The sequence below is a fragment of the Mixophyes fleayi genome, chromosome 1 (genome assembly GCF_038048845.1).
Source record: "Mixophyes fleayi isolate aMixFle1 chromosome 1, aMixFle1.hap1, whole genome shotgun sequence".
Classification (NCBI taxonomy): domain Eukaryota; kingdom Metazoa; phylum Chordata; class Amphibia; order Anura; family Limnodynastidae; genus Mixophyes; species Mixophyes fleayi.
Genome location: NC_134402.1, coordinates 114,037,703 through 114,062,948, shown reverse-complemented (window position 1 = coordinate 114,062,948; position 25,246 = coordinate 114,037,703). Strand labels below are relative to the sequence as shown.

The following is a 25,246-nucleotide window of genomic DNA, read 5'->3' as shown; positions in this document are numbered from 1 at the left end:
GGTAGCAACCCCCATGGTCTTCCCCTCTGTCTTATTGCTGAAATATGAAGTAGGGTAGTAACAATCAGAAAACCGCAGAGCTGAACCCTGCTTAAAGTGTTTTCATGAATAAAGACCACATCTGCACCAGTCTGTCGCAGTTCTATCAGAGCGCGTGACCGCTTCTCTGGGAGGTTAAGACCTTTTGCTTTAATGGAAACTAATTTAAACGGTGCATTCATGGCGGATATGATTGTTCTGGTGAAATCAAAACAGTGTAAATGACCAAAGGTCAGTATAAGATAAGGGCCAATCCTAAGAATAAGCTGAGAAGGGGGGCATGAGCAAAAAGGGGGGATTAGGAACTGTTGGTTGGGGGAAACACAAAAGAGGAAAACAAGGCAAACGGAAACATATACAGATAGACAAACAAAAAGTTATACCAAAATCCACTCCAGAGAACTGGGTAGGGAAAAGCCATTCCCATCTCCCGTAAAAACCTCCTGCGGTAATGGGGGGGGGTTAGTCACAGCAACATACAATACCATCAAAATAGCATAAGTGTAATATAAGTAACGCAGTATACACCTTCAATTAGTGAATGCCTGGGAGAGGTGTCCAGGGGGGCATCCAATCCCGCCAACCTTATTCCCTTCCTTTCTCTCACTCGCCTTCCTTTGTCCTGCACTCTATCCTCAATAAGCTCACTCCCATTCATGGCCTCTTTCTCTCCCATTTCCTTTGGTCTTCTGCCCCTTACAGAAACATGGATATCCCCCTCTAATACTGCTTTCAATGCTGCTCACTCCTTTGGGAGTCTCTCCTTCTCCCACACTCCCTGACCTGCGGACCAACCAGGAGCGGGTGTTGGTGTTCTTCTGTCTACTTGCTACACCTTCAGTGTTATCCCCCCTGAACCCTTCCTCTCCTTCTCCTTCTTTGAAGTGAACTCCATTCTCCTCTTATCCTAGTCTTGCCATTCTGCCTATCATCTAGCCTCTGATTCCAAAGTTGCTTCTCCCGAGGAACCAAACAATTGGATCAATCCCGTCTCTCTAATGAGGAAGAGAGAGAGATAATATTAAAATAATCTATGTTTGTATTGCGGTGATTCCGGTCACCTTCTTGGGAATTGTCCTAAATGTCTGGGGAAAAAACAGGCCTAACGGGTTCAGGAGAAACCAAGTTAGGATCTTCTAATCACTGTCCTCTGTGTCCATTTAACTCCAACTTTGTTACCCTTACTCTTTTGCATCAGGGTGAATTTATGTCTTCCTCCTCAGAATGTTCACTTCTCAGAAGTTTTCAGCGAACAGAAGTCCACAAAACATTTCCCCTCACTGTATTTTGGACTGTGGCATTGATTTTCTTCCCAGTAAAACTCCTTCTCAAGGGACGTCTACCCAATTATCCATCCCAGAGACTAAAGCCATGATGGTATACATCCACCACGGGTCCATTGCATTTTTTTTTTTGTCAAAAAGAAATAGGGTTTACATCTCTGAATAGATTACTGTGGTTTAAATGCCATTACCATGAAAAATAGGTAGCCTTTACATTTAATTACGTCCTTTATCATTTCAGAGTGATATATTTGGATGATATACTCATTTTTTCCCTGGCTCTCAAGTTTCATTGTGGCAGAAGTCCTAACCGCTTATTTTGCAAACTAGAGAAATGTGTATTTGAGCAACACCAGCTGCCTTTTTTGGGTTACATTATTTTAGGTACAGGAAATCAAATGGATCCTGATAAACTTAAAGCTATCACAGAGTAGCCTCAATGTCAAGGCTACCTAACGTTTCTTAGGGTTTGCGAATAACTACTACCAGTTTATCAAAGGATGCTCTGCTCCGATCACTCCCATCATGTCCTTGACACAGAAGGCTGCTGATTCCAAAGAGTGGCCTCAGGAAGCTGTGCAAGCCTTCAGACAACTTAAAATGACCTTTTCTTGCATGCCAATTTTACAACAACCTAATTGTCATTGTCCTTTCTTCCTTGAAGATGATGCATCTTCCTATGGAATTGGAGACATTCTGTCTCAGCGTGCCTCTTCTGGGAAGCTCCACCCCTGTGACTTCTCTTTCAAGCTCCTGCTTGTTGAGAGGAATTGTGGGATAGGAGACAAGCAGATGTTAGCCATCAAGTTAGCTCTAGAAGAATGGAGACACCAAAGGAGCCAAATTCCCAGTGTCCATTTATATAGACCAAAGAATCTGCTGTGCTTACAATCTGCACAATGCTCAAACCCCTGTCAGACAAGATGGTCTTGTTTTAATCTTATCCTTACATATTGTCCAGGCTTCAAAAACATGAAAGCATTCTTGCAATTACTCTTTCCAATGAACATCACGTCACATACCTTTGAGATGCTCAAAAAATTAATCTGATACTGTTGTGTGCACTTGAACTTGACATGCCCTTACTGTACATTGACTACATGCATATGCCCCTTCCCCATTCCATTCCACCCCTCAAATCGTAGGCTCTAGTAGGGGGCCTTTGTGCTTGAAGATGAATTGGACATATCTGCGTTCTGTGGCGTATGGTACAGTTCTGGGCATGTGCAGAGTAAGTGTGCATATTATGCATAACGTATCGCCATTTGCGCTTCTTAATGAATCAGACCCATAGAGTTTTGCATGTCTATTATAATCAGATTTTATTTTTAAATATTACTACTAGTAATCCTGGCATGTAATTTTTAAAAAGCACAAAATATCTGAGGGGGTTTAAAGATATTTTAAGACAGTACAATGTGTTTACCAAAGTAATTCATAAAGTGTCAAAGTATGACATCAAAAAGTCACACAAACAAGTGTCAGTTCAAACTTGTACTAAACCTGTGAGCAATGCAGAAAGTGATATCAGCTGGAGAGGAGATTCCAGTGATCATCAGTGGATGTAGTGGGCTTGTATGCGATGCGGTCTACCACCGCTTCTTCTACTGCTTTAATTGTGAAACTATCACATTCCTTTCACTCGTTTTTTCTTTATCACCACTTTGAAACTTCCGTACCACTATTTCTAAATTTCCACATCGACCACTGGCGATCATTCAATCAGAAGCCAGAGAGATATAGGGCTAGATTTACTAAACTGAAGGTTTGAAAAAGTGGAGATGTTGCCTATCAGATTCTAGTTATCATTTCTTTAGTACATTCTACAAAAACATTTATTTAGTACTTTCTACAAAACAATCTCCAAACCCGCAGTTTAGTAAATCTAGCTCATAGTCTGAGTTCCATTCAGCCCATTCTAAGGGATGGACATCTTTAATTTCATTGCTATCATCTGTTAATTAGTGTCTACTTCACTTATTGGCTAACTAATCTTCATTCACCATCTATCAGTGGAGTCCGATTGAGAATTCCTTTTTCATCAACATTTGATTCTCAACCCAGCAGTATGCTGGCCAGTGTTCCCTCTAAGCTGAGCAATCTGGAAATGATAGAGTTAAACCTGTATCTTACTAGGAAACATCCTGCAGATTGTGAATGCAAACCTTTCGGGTGGAGCCCTCATTACAGTGACCTATTAACTCTTTCCTTTCCAGATTGCTCAGCTTAGAGGGAACACTGGTGCTGGCTATTACATTTAATATTGCTTGTTTTGTGCTTCCTATTCTATCTCAATAATAGTCACATGCCAGCATGTTGTAGATTATCTGCATTTACAATATTTTCAGTGGACATTTGCCAATTATTGATACTTCCTAATAGCAAATAATACACATAAAATCATTAGTATACCATTGTTTTATTTATATACCATTCAATTTCAGTATTTTTTTTCATTTTCACACATCCTTTTAGAGTTATGTTTATTGAAATATTAGTGTTTGCAGGGGTCATTCATAGCTCTGTTCTACTTTATTTGTTCATCCAATCAGAAGTGGCTCGCTAATGGTGTCAGCCACCATCTACATCAGCGTCAATTTGCACCTGCCCTCTAGCATCCACAAAAGATATGCCTTCCCACAGATGTATATATGTATCAGTGCTCATCTGCCTCAGCTGCATTTGCTTGAATATGTCTTTACTGTACACAGCCTATGCTAGACCCCTTCCCTCCTCCTAGCCTCCTCTCCAGTCGTAATGAGATGCAAGTGTCATATGTGTGCAACTCTGCATGCTAGCACATGCGTGCATTCTGTTTGTGGGCATACACAGTTTAAGTTTTCATATTTCATGATACACAAACAGGCAAAAGTGTAACTATGTAAATTGTTTCTATAGTAATATTATTGTGTTATTTTTAGATGAATAATATTTATCTGAAATACAGTACAGACAATTTATATTTTAAATAAGTTATTCTCTTTCCACAGATGAATAGTGATGTGTTTGCTGTTTCAACATATGGAAAAATAAGATTATATTACATTTAGAGACATTTCTTCTTAAGTATAGCCATCTATTTAATCTGTAACAATGTGACATGACACACTGCATTTATGGAACAAGGATTGCAGGTTGTGATTACAAGTATACAAATAAATGAAATATTGTTACAAGTTTCAATATGGTTCTCCATCAAAATAAAAATACAGAAAATACACTAAAAAGTATATTTTAAACGTAACATATTGTTAATACTTTTCGAATGAGTAAAACTGGTGGATATTAGGGCATGTCTATTGCACAGAACATTGTGTAGCAGATAGCAATTAAGAAATTTGAAAATTAAAGGCAACTATGGAAAAATGTCATACTTTATGAGTTCATAATTAAATATCGCCTGTTGTTAATTAATTTAGCTACTTTAATATTAAGTAGATAAAGGCAAGCATCACATAGATAATTATTTAAAAAAGGAAAACAAGGAATATACTTTGGCATGCAGACAGCAGTTGGCGTAAGCTGTACACTGGCTCAGCTCTTAGCCCAAGCTCCCATTTTTCCTTATTCTCACAAATATAACACTTTGAATATTTCTAAATACTGTCGGCAAACGTGACAGCAGCGCTGAGGATCAACTTCTTAACGGAAAACAATGCTGTTTTAGGATTTACAGTCATGGCCAAAAGTTTTGAGAATGACATAAAAATTGGTTTTCACAAAGTTTTCTTCTTCAGTGTTTTAGACCTTTTTGTCAGATGTTGCTATGGTATACTGAAGTCAAATTATAAGCATTTCATAAGTGTCAAAGGCTTTTATTAACAATTTCATTGTTTATGCAAAGAGTCAATATTTGCAGTGTTGATGCTTCTTTTTGAAGACCTCTGCAATTCGCCCTGGCATGCTGTCAATCAACTTCTGGGCCACATACTGACTGATGGTCGTCCATTCTTGCCTAATCAATGCTTGGAGTTTGTCAGAATTTGTGGGTTTTTGTTTGCCAACCTGCCTCTTGAGAATTGACCACAAGTTCTCAATGGGATTAAGGTTTGGGGAGTTTCCTGGCCATGGACCCAAAACTTTGATGTTTTGATCCCCGAGCCACTTAGTTATTACTTTTGCTTTATGGTAAGGTGCTCCATAGTGCTGGAAAAAGCATTGTTCATCACCAAACTGTTCTTGGATGGTTGGGAGAAGTTGCTATTGGAGGATTTTTTGGTACTATTCTTTGTTCATGGCTTTGTTCTTAGGAAAAATTGTGAGTGAGCCCAGTCCCTTGGCTGAGAAGCAACCCCACACATTAATAGTCTCAGGATGCTTTACTGTTGGCATGACACAGGACTGATGGTAGCGCTCACCTTTCCTTCTTATTTTTCCAGATGCCACAAACAAACTGAATGGGAATTCATCAGAGAAAATGACTTTACCCCAGTCCTCAGCAGTCCAATACCTCTACCTTTTGCAGAATATCAGTCTGTCCCTGATGTTTGTCCTGGGAGAAGTGGCTTCTTTGCTGGCCTTCTTGACACCAGGCCATCCCCCAAAAGCCTTCACCTCACTGTGCATGCAGATGCACTCACACCTGTCTGCTGCCATTCCTGAGCAAGCTCTGACTGGTGGTGCCCCAATCCCGCACTTGAATCAACTTTAGGAGAGGGTCCTGGTGCTTGCTGGACGTTCTTGGGCGCTCTGAAGCCTTTTCCACAACTATTAAACCTCTCTCCTTGAAGTTCTTGATAATCAGACAAATGATTAATTAAGGTGCAATCTTACTAGCAGCAATATCCTTGCCTGTGGAAAGCAATGATAACTGCACATGTTTCCTTGCAGATAACCATGGTTAACAGAGGAAGAACAATGATTTCAAGCACCACCCTCCATTTAAAGCTTCAAGTCTGTTATTCTAACTCAATCAGCATAACAGAGTGATCTCCAGCCTTCTCCTTGTCAACACACTCACCTGTGTTAAAGAGAGAATCACTGACCTGATGTCAGCTGGTCCATTTGTGGCAGGGCTGAAATACAGTGGAAATGTTTTTGGGATAAAGTTCATTGTCATGGCAAAGAGGGACTTTGAAATTAATGGCAATTCATCTGATCATTCTTCATGATATTCTGGAGTATATGCAAATTGCCATTATAAAAACTGAGACAGTAGGCTTTGTGAAAAATAATATTTGTGTCATTCTCAAAGCTTTTGGCCATTACTGTACAGAACTACCATCTCTGTCCAGCTGTGGGACCCACAGAGCTCAACTGTTATTGCTGTTTCAACATTTGTTCAGCTACTCACTAAGCCAGTGTTGGCTAACCTGTGACACTCCAGGCGGTAAATGTATCATACCCCGGTTTTCTGAACTCGCGGGAGATCGGCGTCTTCGCAACTTAAATTTAAAGCAAGTTTCCCTTTACAAGGCAGCGCCGCTTTAAATTTAAGCTGCGAAGACGCCGATCTCCCGCGAGTTGAGAAAACCGGGCTATGATACATTTACCCCCAGGTGTTGTGAAACTACAAGTCCCAGCATACCCTTCCAGCAATAAGCTGCTATATATTGGCAAAGCATGCTGGGAGTTGTAGTTTCACAACACCTGGAGTGTCACAGGTTAGCCAACACTGCACTAAGCTCAATTGTGTTTTCTGTTACCATCTCTGTCTGTATCCAACTGTCAGCATCCTCCTGGATCTCGTCGTGTCAGAGCAGCATAAACTGCCTACTCCTTTAACCCCAGCCAGGTGGCAGTAAAGTATCCTTCACCTCTTCCTTTGCCCCACACAATTTGGATCAATTGTTCCTTTTTGCTCTCTCACTACCTACCCAAGCTAATACACAATTATTCATATATCTCCATCAAGCACCTACTAAATTTACAGTCTCTCCTATTTACTGTCACCATACTTCTCTCCAAACTCCTCTTCCTTCTCCATCATCATAATCCTCCCTCCCCCTATTATGATTTCCCCTTCGCTTCTTCCCTTCTCGCTAATCTGTACACATGAACTGTTTTGTCTCCTGCACTCACCACACTCACCAGCCTACATAAACAGAAATAAACCTCACACCCACAAATACTCCTCGCACGTCCTCTTTCTCACCCTGCTCCTTCTCATGGCTGCTGGTGATATCTCGCCTAACCCTGGGCCCCGTACAATCCCATTATCTGCTCATGCTCCACGCTCCACCCCAAACCTTTCCATCAATCCTGTACTTCCAATCCCGCCAACCATATCCACATATTTCCCCTACCCTCTCTTCCCTTCTCCTGTGCACTATGGAATGCCAGATCTGTTTGTAACAAACTTGCATCCATCCATGATCTATTTATTTCTAAATCCCTCAACATTCTGGCCATAGCTCTCCTCCTCTGACACTACTTCCTTGCAGCTCTTTCCTATGGGGGACTCTCCCTCAGACCTGGAAACATACAAAGTGGTGGAGTAGGCATTCTACTCTCTCCAAGCTACACCTCCCAAGTCATACCCTCTGAACGCTCCCTCTCATACTCTTCCTTTGAAGTCCACACCATCCATCTATTTTATCCTCTCCACCTTTGTGTTGCTGTCATTTATCGCCCCCCAGGTCCAGTTTCCCAATTCCTTGACAACTTTGCGGCCTGGCTCACTTTTTTCCTTTCCTTTCACCTGCCTTCACAAATACTAGGCGATTTCAACATTCCCATTGATAATCCTACTGTCTCTTCTGACACTAAACTTCTTTCACTTACTTCCTTCTTTGGTCTCTCCTAATGGTCCTCATATCCCACTCACTGTGGTGGGCACTCCCTTGACCTTGTCTTCTCCCGCTACTGCTCCATCTCAAGTTTATCCAATTTTGCCTTCCCACTCTCCGACCCTAACCTCTTTTCCTTCAGCCTCAACTTACCTTATGCACTTCCCCCTACACCGAAATACACATATACACAACGAAACTTAAGAACTTTTAACCCACTCCACTTCTCATTTTTACTAAAACAACTATTTTCTAAACGGACTGCATTGTCCTGTCCTAATCAAGCTGCCTCTTTCTATAACAGAACATTTGCTTCCCTAGACAATGCAGCTCCAGCTACTACACATAGTCTCAGATGATCCAAACCCCAGCCATAGCACAACAAACAGACCCGCTACCTGCAAAAGTACTTACATATTACTGCAGAGAACCACTGGAGCAAATCTTGTTCCTATCCCTATTTCCTCCAATATAAATTCATCCATTCATCTTACAGCATTGCCCTTTCAGTTGCCAAACAAACATTTTTCAAGTCTCTAATATCCACCCAGTCCTCTAAAAAATGTCTCCTCTTTGCCATCTTCAACTCACTACTCTGCCCACCTGCACCACCTCCTCCTTCCTCCCTCACTACCCATGATTATGCCACCTATTTCAAATACAAAATTGACACCATTTGACAAGATATTTCCTCATGTCAAATTCCACTCAGTCCACTCACTCTACTCACCTTTACCTACACTCCCAAATACTCCCTTAATTTATTCTCTCCAGTAACTGAAGACGAAGTCTCTGCAGTCATTTTATCATATCACCCTACAACCTGTCCACTCTACCCTATTCCCTCCCAACTTCTCCGCTCAATCTCCTCAACTGCATGCCCACCTCTAACTTACCTCTTTGACCTGTCTCTCTCCATTGGAACATTTCCATCCTCTTGTAAACATGTGCTCATATCACCTATTTCTAAGAAACCATCTCTCGATCCAGCCTCTCTCACGAACAACCGCTCTATTTCTCTTCTGCCCTTTGCCTCCAAACTACTTGAGCGATTAGTGTACAAACGCCTGTCTCACTTTCTCTCCTCTCATTCCATTCTCAGCGCTCTGCAATCAGTCTTCCACCCCCAACATTCCACTAATACCACTCTCACAAATTTGACCAATGATTTGCAAAATCTAAGGTTCATTTTTCCATACTCATTCTCCTGAACTACTCTGCCATTTTTGATACTGTTGTTCACCTTCTTCTCCTACACACCCTTCACTCAATTGGCCTTCGTGACACAGTTCTTTCCTGGTTTACTTCCTACCTATTGAACCAATCCTTTAGTGTTTCTACCTCTGGCACATCCTTCCCTCCACTCCCACTATCTGTTGGGGTCCCACAAGGCTCAGTTCTTGGCCCTTTACTTTTTTCATTGTACACACTCTTCTCTTGGTGCACTAATTCTCTCATTCAGCCTCCAATACCACCTCTATGCTGATGACACACAAATCTATATCTCTTCCCCTGACCTCTCTCCTTCTGTACTATCTTGTGTAGCCAACTGTCTTTCTGCTATCTCCATATGGATGTCCCAACCCTACCTAAAGCTCAACTTGTCCAAAACATCTCCTGCCAGAGTGACCACCTGCCCTCAAATCTCCCTCACTGTCAATAACACTATGATTTCCTCAGTTTACCAAGCCTGCTGCCTTGGTGTCATACTTGACTCAGCCCTCTGCTTTATTCCTCACATCCAGACTCTCTCCCAGTCCTGTTGACTCCACTTTAAAAACATTGCCAGAATACACCCTTTTCTTACTCAACATACTACAAAAACTCTTTTCTAATCTCCCGTCTTGACTATTGCAAGCAAATGCTATCTGGCATTCCAGACACCCATATATCCACACTTCAATCCATCCTAAATGCTGTTGCAAGACTCATCTTTGTATCTCACCGCTCCACATCTGCTGCACCACTTTGCAATTCCTTGCACTGGCTCCCTGTGTCCTCCATAATAAAATTCAAATTACTCACTCTTACCTAAAAAGCCCTCAATAACACTTCCCCTGCATACATCTCAAATCTCATATCAAAATACTCTTCCTCTCTCTGATAACCACCTCTCACTCCCGCCTACAAGATTTGTCGCGTGCTGCTCCCCACTTATGGAAGTCCCTACCATGCTCAATCAGGCTTTCCCAAAGCCTTCAAATCCTTAGAAGCTCTTTGAAAACCCATCTCGTTTTCTAGAGGTGACCTTGTCCTCGATAATACTATTCACACTAATGCACCCTCACAACAATCCCAATCTCAACTCTAAGCCACATTGGCTCCTCTTATTTCAGCTGTGCCTTCTTTGATTTAGAATGTAAGCTCTCTATTGAGCAGAGTCCTTCATACCCTTTGTTTTCATGTCTACTTTTATTTTGCCTACCTTGTTTGTCCCTGTTTTATGTATGTACTGTTTTCCCTACTGTACGGCGCTGCGGACTACTGTGGCATATTACAAATCTAAGATAATAATAATTAATAATAATAATAAAGGAAGAAAAATTGTCTTAAGCTAGGTATACACTACAGTGTTTTCAGCTGCTTATTGGGTCTATCGGATGAAAAACGACCAATTGGCCAAATATCGCATAAGTGTATACAGTAAAATGATGACCGATGGTCATTCCAAAGCACATAAAATCTTTGATCAAGATTTTCAAACTGACTTGAAAATCTCGATTGGCAATGGAACGATGTTCCAATCCTTCCGAGTGTGCAAACTCACAACCAATTGTCAGACATTCTAACAATAGTTCCTCATACAGTGACACCTTTCTGGGCGTGTATATTTAAATTTATGATGTTGACTCTCCGTCTCCCACATGGTAGTGTGAAAACGGCAAGAAAATGGGAATGGTGTTCTTTTAATGGAAGCATTAATAAACTTGTTTTATATGCTTCATATGTCATTTATGTATTCCTGTATACAGTGTATACAGCATGCATTGTTAACACATGTGTAAGTACATATTCACAGTAAACTTTGCTTATTTACCAATGGAACATGTGTCCATCTCTTCAATTTTGTATTATATATCTGCAGAACATACTATTTGTATTTTTGCTGTTGAGGAAATTGGCTAAACTCTCATGGTAGCAATGGTCAGTTTGTTTGGTTTATAGTAGGTTTCGGTGCATTTCCTTCTGTGAGTGTCATATAATTCATCCAATGCCAGAATTAAGTTTGACTTTAACATTGTATGGCTTAGCACAAATAAAAGTTAAATGTCCTGAACTGATCAATGGAGAATGCCTATGTCTCTGTTTTGACTTGTACATAAATGACAAGCATGAAAGATTAGAGAACCCCATAACTATTATTACTTCAGTATGAAATATAACAAATTCTACATAGTTTAAGTGTCAGCACAGTAAACATAAATATCAATTTCTTAGAAAGTAATCTTCCATCTGGTGTGCATTGTCTGCCAAATGTTTCTTCACACCAAAATTATATGCAAAGCCATCTCCAGTGACCTTGATTGGGAAGAGGTAAATTTACTACTAAATATTCTTTTTTGCTTCAACATTTTCAACTTCCATTAGGAAAGGGTTTTTTTTATCTTGAAAGTGTATTGCTTCTGTGGCAATGGTGTTATCAGTTTACAATGAATTATATGAAGTCATGACCAGCTAAGAGCAAGTACTACCTATGAATGGCATTTGAAATCAGTTTTCTTTAGCAGGCTAGTTACTAAGATCAGGGCTGAGGTCACATGGGTGCTGGCACCTATTACAGTACAGTTGTTATTTTCGAAAAGCATTAATTTTAAACACTGAGATAGTGAATGTGTTCATTCATCCTTGCAAAATTGCTGAAGCTGAGTCATGTTAGTGTAGTGATGGGCAGTAAGTCTGAGGTCTTGTCATATGTTTTTAATTTTGTTTTAAGTAGAGGTGAGCAGTTTGGATTCTGGATAATCAGACAGATCCAAATTTTAGGGCTCCGAGTCGAACCGAAACATGACTTGGTTTTGCGCGGCAAAATGTCAGATCTCGCAAGTTTTGGATCGATAGCTTCCATATACAGCCCTCTCTCTGTTCTCCTCTGCAGTGTCGGACTGGGGCTGAAAGGGCCCACCGGGGGACTGCAATGCTAGGGGCCCACCAGAGGGGGTGTGGCCAGCCATCAAGGAGGCAAGACCAGACACTAGAGAGGGAGTGGTCAGCCCACATAGGACAGCTAGCACCATAGTGTAGTATATAAAGAATACACAGTCTTGACCTGCCCCTTAGATTGGGCAGAACAGTCACCAAAAATCGGGATTGTCCCACTAGACTCAGAATATTTGACAGACTGTCCTACCTGTTCTTTTCACTTTCACCACCTGTGGCTGCTGGTTTCTTTAGTTGCAGCTTGTCTGGATCCTGGAATGTTGGGGGCCCTATTTGGAAAAAAAACGGGTGCATTTAGAAAATTCCAACCAGCCCCGGTGTTAAATCAATAGGACCCACAATTAATACTTAGGCCTTCCTCCAGCCCCAACATTAAACTAATAGTATTTTGCCATTTAATAAATAAACCTATTTCCCTCCCTCCAGACAGCCCCAGCAATAAATTAATAGCATTTACGTATAATAAATATACATATATCCCGCAACCGTCACTGCCATTAAATAATACATATTCACATTTAATAAATAGACCTCATGCTCCTCAAAATCAGCCCCGCATTCAATTAATAGCGCCCAAACCACCCCACCTTAAATTAATAGACCCCATTATAAAATAAATTGCCCCACCATCACCTCACAAACAAAATAGCACCCATTAGTTAGCCACCACTGACCACACACACATTACTGTGCCCCTTCATCACCATGATGTGCCTCCTTTTGATCACACTGCGCCCTCCATTGTGCTTTTGCCTTCCCCTTCTCCTGGCCCCCCTTTATCACACTGTGCCATGCTGCTTTTGCTCCCCCCCTTCTCCGGGCACCCCTTTTTTTAACCCTGTGCCGTACTGCTTTGGAACACCTTTACATTCTGCTATGCTCCTTTGGTCACCCTTCACACTCTGCCATGCTGCTTTGGCCCCCCTTCACACTCTGCCATGCTGCATGGGCTCCCCTTCACACTCTGCTATTCTGCATTGGCCCCCCTTCACACTCTGCCCTGCTGCTTTGGCCCCCCTTCACTCTCTGCCATGCTGGTTTGACCCCCACTCTCTGCCATGCTGCTTTGAACCCCCCTTCACTCTCTGCCATGCTGCTTTGGCTCCCCTTTACTCTCTGCCATGCTGCCTTTACCCGTTCTCACTCTCTGCCATGCTGCCTTTGTCCCTTCTCACTCTCTGCCATGCTGCCTTTGCCCCTTCACACTCTGCCAAGCTGTCTGTGCTCACCCTTCACTCTCTGCCATGCTGTCTGTGCCCCCCTTCACTCTCTGCCATGCTGTCTGTGCTCCCCTTTCACTCTCTGCCATGCTGTCTGTGCTCTTCCTTTACTCTCTGCCATGCTTTCTGTGCTCCCCCTTCACTCTTTGTCATGCTGTGTGTGCTCCCCCTTCACTCTTTGCCATGCTGTCTGTGCTCCCCCTTTACTCTCTGCCATGCTGCCTCTTTAGTGCCCCTTCACTCTCTGTCATGCTGTCTGTCCTTCCCTTTTACTCTCTGTCATGTCCTTGCTTTCGTTCTTGCACTTACCTTTTATATCGGCTTCTCTCTTCTGTTCTTCTCTCTCCTCTCTGCGCCGCTTCTCACTGAACGTCGGGCGTGATGATGTCTCGCCCAGCATTCAGCACGAACAGAGCAGAGAGGAGTCGGGGAGCGCAGCGGTCACGTGAGTATTTTTTTATTTTTTTTAAAGTTACCCGCTCCCCCCACCAACAAAGAGAGGAGCGATCAGGGTCGGAGACGGGCTATCCCCCGGTGGCCTAGTCTGAACCTGCTCATCTGTCATTTTAAAAGTAATAGCATGTGTGGGAGGAGGGTGGCTGCCATTATGTGCTAACAAAATCGTTGGGAGATGGTTGGACAGGGTGAAAGAGGCCATTTATATTTCAATAGCTGTGATTTTGCTGCAGTTTATTTAGAGATCATTCTGCTACAATTGTGTGCTGGCAGCAAGGAAACAAAGAGGCAGACAGAAAAGTGTGCCTCTAAAATCTACAGAGCCAGATGGTAGATAGTAAGTGTGAGGTTAAGGCTCTTACTGTCATAGGAGTTGAGGCTGGATATTAATTGTGAAGGTGGGTGACAATCATTTAATAGTGAGTGAGCAATACTAATTTATTTGTGGTTGGCAATTTATTTGATGATGGGACTGTTTCTTTTAATAGTGGGTCATAGTAATGAGTATTAATTTAAGGTGGTGTGATGGCATTATTTAATGCTAGGGTGGATTGGTTGGTATTAGTTTAATGTAGGGCTGAGTTCAAGGAGAAAGGGGGCTATTTATTATTTGTGAATACCAATTATTTAATATCGGGACAATTTGTTGGGAAATAGTTTTAATTATTAAATGGGAATACAAATTATTTAATATTCGGGCTGTTATGGGGGAAATATTTATATTCATTAAATGTGAGTATCATTCATTTAATGTCAGGGAAGTAGGCCTATCTATTAATTCTGAATGCTATTAATTTAATATTGCTGCAAATTGGGGGGAAATAGGTCTATTAAATGTAAATGCTATTAAATATCACAGCTGATAGGGAGACAATAGGTCTGTTTATTATGTCAGCACTGGTTTCAGGTAGGGAGGCCTAATTATTAAACGCAGATGCAATTGATTTAACGTTGGGGTAGATTGTGGGGGAAAGAGGCCTAAATTGTTCACTCAATGCTAGACTTTTCATATTTTATGTGCCTATCCTTTTTTTTCAAAACAGGGCCCAAACATTACAGGATCCTGACAAACAGCAGCTCAGGTTAAGACACAGGCAGCAATGAGTAGTAGAAGTTTCAAGAAAGGTAGGAGATATCAGGATAGTCTGCCAACTGTTCTGATTCTGGTGGGATAGTCCCAAATTTTTGTGTCTGTCCCGCTCAGTCAGGACATTGTCCCAACTGAAAGAATAGTTGGTGGAGGTATGTCCCGTTTCTCCCTGTACTGTTTGTTAAGGGCCAGCTGTGTGTACTATTGTTAGATGCAAGAAGCTTGCCCTTAATAAACAGTACAGTGTGAGATGGGACATCCCTCCTAACTATCCTTGCAGTCCGAACAAAGTTCTGACAGAGTGGGACAGTCACACAAAATTGGGACTGCACCACCAGAATGAGAGCAATTGGCTACTGTTGCCCTTGTATTTGAAAGCAATGGAAACAGTTGGAGAGCAGCCTAGCAGTGTCTCAGATGATAGTCACAAGCCTTGAGTAAACTCTGGGAGCGTGGCATATAACCCCCTATTTATAAATCCTGCATTTGCTCCTGGCAGCGCCTACTGGCAGGGTTGCCAACTCTGAAATGAGAAACAAGCAACTGTTTAGTGAAAAACAAGCCCAAACCAATCCTAAAAAGCCCAAAAAGAAGCCCAACTTACAAGGGACCATCCTTTGCTAGAACACTAATTTCTAAACTCAATCTCCATTTAGTAAACCTTTATAAACACAAGAGGACACATTTCTACACTGATTTGGCAAAACAAGAAGCAAATGCAGTAAATTACCCTTTTGAAATGGGGGAAACTGACATGGCTGCAGATTCAATAATCATCCCCAAATACACACAGATTCTTACTAACCATAATTACACCACAGCATCGCCCGGCAAGTAAAAAAGGCAAGATCCACAACATACGTGAACTGAGTATAATGTATGCAAGGACACTGGTATGTCTGTACAAGACAGCCACATGATATAACAGTATAAAAATAGGGCTCTGAAAGCAGTCATACGACATGAGCAGCTACTGAATGGGAGGGGGGGTGGTATATAGCATTGTTACCTGCTATAAGTGCAGCAATAGTACAGTCACAGCACTTATTTCAGCAGGTTGCTGCAGATCCGTCTTCCTGTCATTTATTCCATGTCCTCCTCTGACTCCGCCCACCAACAAACAAAAATGCCACTTTACTGGAGGAATATCGCTGCACCTGCCCATAAAACAAAACATGTGATTGCCCCAATCACTAAATGTAAACAGACCAAAGAAGAAAAAAAAAAATGCAGTCTGAGGAGACCATGTGTGGGCAGTGTGTCCAAGCCCAAAAAGAAGCAACAAGCGGCAGCCTAAAAAAACCCGCAACTCGGGAAAAAAATAAGCCCAATTCCGCTTGTTATAAGTGCAATTGGCAACTATGCCTACTGGTTGTTGTAATAGTATATGTAACACCCCCTCTGGTGTTGTTGTTCACACCTCCCAGTGGCTGACTGTGTAGCCCTTGCACTAGGACCCAGAGGAGACACCCTGGGAATGTTGCTTAGCAACCTCAGACTGAGGTGATCTGGATGTGGAGAGAGAGTGTAAGCCAGGGACCCAGGACAGAGGGGAGGAGGTCCTGGGACCCCCTTGTAATCTGTGGAGCTGATCCCTTGCCTGCTGCCACTACTGGCCATAGTATAACATCAAAGAATACTAGTGACATGGGACAGAATTCAGGGATAAATTACCTCAGGAAGTGACAGGATGATAGAAAGGAGCAGCACGCAGGGAGTGCCTGTCAGCATCCAGCTGAGAGATATTACCCCCGAAAAAAACGGGAGTGTGATATTACCTTCACAGAGAATGGAAGAGAGATAATACACCTGCAGAGAATGGGAGAGAGATATTACACCTGCAGAGGAAGGGTGAGAGATAATACCCTTGCTGAAGAAGGATGAGTGAATACTGCTGTGAAAGAGAGATGAGGGCGAGCTAAAAGCCACCTTTTTGATGCGACGGCCCCATTGACATTCTCTCCATGAAGCCCTTAAGAACTGAGCAGGAGGAGACAGGAGATGTATATAGGAACTAGAGATGCTCAGGCACGGTTCCCAGAGAACCGAACACACCCGAACTTAGCATATCCGAGTACCGAGCCGAGTTGGCTCGGTACTTTCGTGCTTTTTCGTAATCATAAATGAGGCAAAACGTCATCATTATTGTTGTCGGATTTCGGATCTCGGATCTTGCGAGTTTTGAAATCTATAAATACCGCCCTCACGGCGATCTAGCGTCATTTGAAAGAGGGACACAGAAGGGGGAGCACAGTCTGTAGAGCAGTTGGGCAGCAACATAGATAGAATTGAAAGAGGAGGGGGTAGCAGTGTTGCTAATTCTCATTGCTGAAAAATACAAATACTAGTGATGGCAGGCTTGGTGTAATTCTGCAGTCACATTCTACTGTGTTATATAGGTAACACACAAAGTGGAGAGCTCCATTGCTAATTCTCATTGCTGTAAAATACAAATACTAGTGTTGGCAGGCTTAGCGTAATTCTGCAGTCATATTGTACTGTGTTATATAGGTAACACACAAAGAGGAGAGCTCCATTGCTAATTCTCATTGCTAAAAAATACAAATACTAGTACTGGCAGACTTGGTGTAATTCTGCAGTCACATTCTACTGTGTTATATAGGTAACACACAAAGAGGAGAGCTCCATTGCAAAATTGCTAATTGTTATTGCTGAAATAGAAATTATAGGGCTGGCAGGCTTGGTCTAAATTTGAAGTTATATTTTACTGTGCCATAGCTCACTCAGAAACAGGAGAGGTGGCAGGGTTCAGTGCTGAAACAGAAATTGTAATAATAGGGGTGTCAGTGTTCTTAAAAGTCTCCAGTGACATTCTACTGTGCCATAGCTCATACAAAAAAAGGAGGGGTGACATTGTTGTTGTCACTCTCCAGTCTCAGTCATGATGATACTAATCCCTCTACCTCATGTGCTAAAGCCTATGTTCAAGTGCATAGTGGTTTTAAGTCAGGGAAACAAAAATATAAATCAAAAGCTTGTACCTTTTAAAGAAAACAAAACCTCTCTAATAAAGCTGAAAGTTTACTGTAGAAAAACATAAAATTGCCAAGATGCCATTCTATCCAAAATATAACAAAGCATCAGGTACCTCCTTCTCTACATTTCAGCACCTGCAATCTACACTGTCATCATATTCACCCTCATCATTGTGTACAACTTCCGACCGCCGACAAGTGTTCTCCATCGGGAGGTCAGGATTTTTATGGATATAGACTTGACAACTATGGAGCACACACAATCTACAGCCCTCTGGAGGATTGTCATTATCATATGGAATAACGTGATTATTCACAATTGAGCCTACAACGGTACTTTTGGTATATATATCTAAATTGGTTAACCATAAGACCTTTGCAAAAAGTGCACGGCTAGAACTGAGAATTACACAGTGCACGGTTCATTTATGTGGGAAAACACATGTTTATATCATGTCATCTGCTTTATATATGACTGTAGATGTGGCGTCTCTTTTACATAGTCCGTCACTGAGGAATTTGAGATTGGAATACAGGTTTATATTGAACCCTTAGAAATTATCTTTGTGCACTGCTCGGGACAGTGTTTTTTTGTAGACTATGGAGTAGAGCGTTTCTCTAATATACATTGTATTAGGATATGAATAACACTGTATAAATATAAGTGAGCTTAGTTACTTTGGAAAGTGAGTTGGAGATAAGCTGAGCGCTGCAGTGCTTATTGAATTGAATACAGAGTCCAATGAATGAGTATATCGGGAAATGCCATCAATTTCTCTAGCTGCTTCTCCAAAAGTCTAATTATGGTAATCACTTGACTCAAGCTAACCGTGTCTGCTCTCTCTTAAAAGGTGACTATTCAATCTTCATGCAGCTGCTGCATTCTCCTACATGCTGTTGCACAATCCCGAAAATTACCCTAAATATTTCGGGACACAGGCAGCATCTCCTGCATGTCATTGTCATTTTTTAAAAACTTTTGTACCACCAACTTGATTGTGTGAGCAAAACAGCAAATTTGATGGAATTCCCCCCACTGTAACGCTCTAACAATATTGGTGGCGTTATCAGAAATCACATATCCTCAGGAGAGTCCAAGCAGAATAAGCCATGTTGCAATGACATCCCTTAGTTTTTCAAACAGGTTGTCAGCGGTATTACCTCTGGCCTGCGCCTTGTCTCGTCTCTCATAACCACCTCTCACTCCCGCCTTCAAGACTTCTCCCGTGCTGCTCCCCACTTATGGAATTCCCTACCACGCTCAATCAGACTTGCCCACAGCCTGCAAATCTTTAGATGCTCTTTGAAAACATATCTCTTTTTTAGAGGTGACCTTATCCTTGATAACACTATTCACACTAATGCACCCTCACAACAATCCCAATCTCCACTCTGAGCCACACTCGCTCCTCTTGTTTCAGCTGTGCCCTCTTCCCTTTAGAAAGTAAGCTCACTAATGACTAGTGTCCTCCATACTCTTTGTTTTCATGTCTCCATTCATTTTGTCTTCCTTGTCTGTGCTTGTTTTCCGTATGTCTTGTTTTATGTATGTCCTTGTGTTCCCTACTGTACAGCGCTGTGGAGCACTGTGGTGCCTTACAAATCTAAGATAATAATAATAATAATAATAATAATAATAATAATAATATGCCTCTTAGTGAAGCGGATGATACACAGAGCAGCCTGCCTCAGAAAAATGTGACGTACCTGGGTACATGCTGCTGCTGTTCCTGCTGCTGAAGGCAATTCATTAACCCAGTGGGCTGTCATAGTCATATCATTTTTAATTTGCCCAGTTCCTCTTGTCCACATATCTGTGGTTAAGTGTACAGTGGGTAGAATGGCATTTTGTAGCCCAATAATTTAATTTTTGCGAACCTTCTGGTAGAGGTGAGGAATAGCTTTTTAAGTAAAATGGTGTCGTGATGGAATTTGGTAATGGGGACACAAGACCTCAAGTAATTGTCTAAAACCAGCTGCATTAATTGTGGATATTAGATGCAGATCTAATACTAGCATAGTTGCCATAGTGTCTGTGATCCGCTTTGCAACTGGGTGACAGCTGTCATACTTGCTTCCTCTTGCAAAGGATTAACAGTCAATTGTTGCAAACTACTAGTAGTCTTCTTCTTGTTCTACTTCTGGGATAAAGATCCACCGGCAGCAGCAGCAGTGAGACTAGCATTCAAGAATTCTTCAGAGGAATCCTGGGTAGGGGAGAAGTCATCTAGCCTTAGCAATTTGAATGCAGGACTAACTCCAATCACTAGTGAGGATATTGATGAGGAAGGTGTTGTGGGTGTGGCTTTACAAAGACTACAAATGGCTAGACAACTGTTGTCAGGATTCGGTAAAAATAATTGCATACATAAGAGGTGGAATTTTTGGTCTTATGCCCAGGCATGACAATGGCCTTTTTCTTATCACTGGTGCAGGAATTACACAAACAACATCATCCTCATCATCCACCTCATCAACATCCTCATTAGCGCCGTTGTCAGCTACACAAAAATCCCCCTCATCCTGTTGCAAATACAAAGTTGTATCCTACATTGTGTATCACCAGCTACACTAAGAGGTTACCGATGACAACCTGTTTGAAAAACTAAGGGATGTCATTGCAACATGGCTTATCTGGCTTGGACTCTCCTGAGGAAATGTCATTTGTGATAACCCCACTAATATGTGACAGCATTACAGCGGGGAGCATTCCAACACATTCCCTGCATTGCTCACTCATCTTGAAGGTACTGAGCTTTTTAAAAAATAACAGTGACGTGCAGGAGATGCTGTCTGTGTCCCGAAACTGGAGAGTGACAAGAACAATGAGACTGGAGAGTGACAAGAACACTGCTACCCCTGTTTTTGTGTGAGCAATGTCACAGAGCAATGTCACTGGAGACTGATAAGAACATTGCTATCAATCCTGTTTCTGTATGAGCAAAGGCAAAAAGCAATGTCACTGGAGACTTATAAGAACACTGCCACCCCTCCTGTTTCTGTTTGAACAATGGCACAAATCAATGTCACTTTAGAATGATAAGAAGAACACTGCCTACCCTCCTGTTTCAGTGTGAGCTATGGCACAGTTCAATGTCTCTAGAGACTGCCAAGAACACTGCTACCCCTTCTGTTTCTGTCTGTGAAATGGCGTCAGATCTCCGTAGAGGGCGGTACTTATAGAATCCAAAAATCGCAAGATCCGACGATGCAAGGATAAAGTTCTGCCTCGTTATCAGTTCCGAGGGCGCGTGAAAGTACAACGTCGGCTCGTCTCAGTTTGGCACTTTTATCCGTGATGTTTGGGTGGACTCGGTTTTCTGAAAACCAAGCCCGAGCATCTGTATATTTTACAACAAAACTGATCTTCACCTCTCACTGCTCTGCATCTGCCACACCACATTACAAATACCTACACTGGCTCCCATGTCCTCCAGAGTACAATTCAAATTACTCACTCTTACCTACAAAGCCCTCAACATCACCCTTTTTTACAAATAAAATCTCATCTCAAGACAATCTTCCTTTTGCGCTTTTAGATCTACCTCAGGCCTATACCTTACCTCATCTCAGGTAACTATCTCTCACTCCCTTCTACAAGACTTCGCCCACGCTGCTACCTATTTATGGAACACCCTACCTCTTCCGATCATACTCTCCCACAGTCTTAAATTCTTTAAATGCTCTCTGAAAGCCCATGTTTTTATATGAGCATACTGTACTCTCACCTACACCCTTACAACTGTCCCAATATCCACTCTAAGGGCTAGATTTACTATCAGGCGTGTTTGTTTACCCGCCGACTTTCGGCGGGTTTGGCGGCGGTTTAGCCATCGCCGGATTTACTAAGGCTAAACCCGCCGTCCAAACGGCCAAAAATGATGTTTCCAAACCCGCCTCTGTATAAAGCGCCATGACGGTTTCAACAATGTTCTACATACAAACAGCCGGATTTACTATTAGGGGGTTTATAAAGCCGCCGGAAAACCGCGATTCAAAAGACCAAAATGAAAGCGCTGCTTGTGAGCAGCGAGATTGTTCAAACAGTGTGCTGTTTGAACTATTTAGCCATTTCTAACATAAGAGAAAGAGCCATTTTGTGCAAAGTTTCCTCCTTTAGGATTGTATATGGGAAATGGGCAAACTGGCATGTAATTTGAGGTTTTTTGGTTTTTTTCCCATCCTGTATTATTGAATCCTATTTACTGATGTAAAAGTTTACCGGCCACTCCACATGCATTTAAAGTGCGTATGAATCTGGAATCTTTGCCTGATGTGGACGTAGTACCAATGTTTGTACTCATGTAAACCAGGTTCCTATATATATTTGGTGGGGTGCTTATGTATGCACCTGTTAAGGTGTCTGATATTATCCTGGCTTGCTGTCTGATACATAATCTAGCTTTACATCAACTTACCCCACCGATTATTGCAGTACACAGTGAACAAGTAGGGGCCCGTGTCCCATTTGGTGATGTGCAGAGCACACAGGGGGAGGCAGATTTGAGACCATCTCATTACAAACTACTTTAAATGTAAGTGCATACAATAAAAAACATATATTGGTTTTTGATTTTATGTCAGTGCAATGGTTTTATTAATGGAATATTTTAATAAAATTGGACCCTTTAAACAGAGGATAGTGTGTACTGTGAATGTTGTAATTGTTAAAATCCCTGTAAAGTGACAGTTAGAGGTCAATGTGTACGTGAAATAAGTGCATCGTTTTAAAGAAAACAGTATACTCTTGATTAATGGGAAGAAAAGAAAGAATGATATGAATGAAATATAACTGCATTTATTGCATTACAACATAATAAAAGAAAAAGTATAAGGCTTACACAAAACATTCCCCAATAATACATTTTTTGCCCTAGCGCCGTCTTTTCGCTGGCATATCACTGTGCTTAGCCCCACTCTCTACCCTCCCTCGCCCACCCCTGGTGCGAGCACCTCTCCTTGGAGGAGTGCTATATGTTGATCTGGTCGGCGTACTAGCAGTACTGGTGGAGGCCGATAAAAAAGGGGCCGGCAAGCGGGCAATCAGTTCCTGCTGGAGTTGGCCTGCCAGCCGGATAACATTGGCATTCCCCTCACGAACGGAGGAATGCATGGCGTCCACAGACCCAGACATTTGGGCCAGCTGGACATTCGTCTGCTCCAAAGCGCTTGCCAGCCGGTTTATTGCAGCAGGGATTTGGCTAGTGGAGCGGTGTATTCGCCTCAACTGGGCCGCAATTTGTGCCATGTGGCCAGTTTGCCTGTCCATGAACAATGTCTGTTGCTGCTGGAATGCGCCAATAGACAGCGCCATTTCTCTGGCTGGGTCCATAGTTTCAGGTGCAGGTTGGTGGTGTGATGGTTCAGCAGGGCCAGGTGAAACTTCCTGGAGGCCAGACACAGGGGCATCCACTGTTACCAGGGTGATGGTCGTTAGATCCTCTGGCTCAGGGGACATTTCCAGGGACTCCGCCTGAGGTGGCTGGTATGAAGAGGGCCCTGTGTATGAAAAATGACAGTAAGTATATAGTATATAATATGTTTGTATATTGCATTCTGAACACTGGATAGGAAAGAATATTCTTTAGCAACTACAGATTCTTTCACAATGTTTGCATTCCTGATTTCTAGTCCTATGCTACCTGCTTACGGATGCACTTATTATCCTTTTAATACCCATTATCATTTGGACTGTGTAGTACATGCTGGGTTATTTTGACTAAACTGCATGCTATAAAAAGTGGAGATGTTGCCTATAGCAACCAATCAGATTTTAGCTGTCATTTTGTTGAATGCAATAAATAAAGTAAAGGTATATTCTGATGGGTTTCTATAGGCAACATATCAGTTTAGTAAAATGTAGCCCTAACTTCTCATTGCAAACAATAAAAAGGAAAAAAAACAACATTGACAGCAACATTTGCACAGAAAATCAAGTAACTCCATTATTTCTCTCCTAAACAGAAATCACGCACCTGCTTGCTCGTCTGTGCCCGAATCTCTCGCTGAAGGTGGAGGTGTAGGTCTGGCACTGGGACTGAACTGCGGTCCTGGCGATTCTGGATGTATTAGAAAAAGCATACAATGTATTTCCAGAAAAAAACAATTTCCAAATATACTGTTTATTGCACAAATGTGTTTTCAATTTTTTTTTGTTTTTTCTATGATAAAAAAAAACCTTTACAAACTATTAGAGGCAAAAATACACTTTAAAAAAAAAAAAAAAAATTTAATAAAAAACGTTTGCAAAGAGAAAAGCATTTTTGCAAAGAGAAAAGCAGTTTTAAAAAGAGAAAAGCAGTTTTGCAAAGAGAAAAGCATTTTTGCAAAGAGAAAAGCATTTTTGCAAAGAGAAAAGCAGTTTTAAAAAGAGAAAAGCAGTTTTAAAAAGAGAAAAGCAGTTTTGCAAAGAGAAAAGCATTTTTGCAAAGAGAAAAGCAGTTTTAAAAAGAGAAAAGCAGTTTTAAAAAGAGAAAAGCAGTTTTAAAAAGAGAAAAAAAAAAAAAATACTGTTAGAGTAAAATATGCAAATAACTCACCAACTACTTGTCCAAAAGAGGGCGAATCCGTGTCTTGGACGTTTATCCCCTCGACAATCTCTGCCGACATTATCTGGCGCAGCTCCTCCTCGTACGTGGTGTACTCCATACGAAGTGGGGGGCCACCACCCGTGCGCCTTGTAGACCTCCTTTCCTGGGCCATCTTCTCTTTAAGCCTCCTCTTAATATCAGAGAAGCGCTTGCAGCAGTGTGCCACTGTCCGCTTCAGTGGGCCCACCGCGTTCACGGCATCACAGACACGCCCCCACAATTGGTGACGCCGCCTTAGAGGAGTCCGGGCTGCCAGGTTGCCTAGGATGACCTCGTAGCAGGGAATGATATTGTGCACCAACACACAATTCTCATCATGTGAGAAGCGCACATTCCTCCCTGTCTTGGTCTTCCTGCCCTGTCCTGTCTCCTCAACCTCTCCCTCTCCCTCCTCTGACCCCTCAACCTCCATCTCCCTCTCCTCAGCCTGTTCTCCCCTCCTATCTCTGGACATAATGACAAATAAATGCCAAACACAGAAAACACAGAAAGACTTACAAACACAAAGGACAAACTACACTAAATACAGACACACTCTCCACACAGGCACACACAAGTAACACAGACAAAGGACAAGTCAAATACAAAAAATACAAGACAGAAAATAAAAGAGAAAATAAATGTACAAAACAGATAAATACCACAGGACTACTCACACTTCAATCAGATATCGCTCCACCAATCCA

General features: G+C 42.0%; 1 protein-coding gene across 1 annotated transcript; it reads right to left on the bottom strand.

The window, feature by feature from the left end:
• Positions 1 to 22,843: 22,843 nt before the first annotated feature.
• Positions 22,844 to 24,102, bottom strand: LOC142137758 (uncharacterized). The gene is made up of 2 exons (XM_075194779.1): positions 23,946 to 24,102; positions 22,844 to 23,469 (listed from the first exon to the last, which is right to left on the bottom strand). Exons 1-2 carry the CDS (start codon positions 24,049 to 24,051, stop codon positions 22,844 to 22,846), a joined length of 732 nt encoding a protein of 243 aa, XP_075050880.1. The 5' UTR covers positions 24,052 to 24,102.
• Positions 24,103 to 25,246: the final 1,144 nt, after the last annotated feature.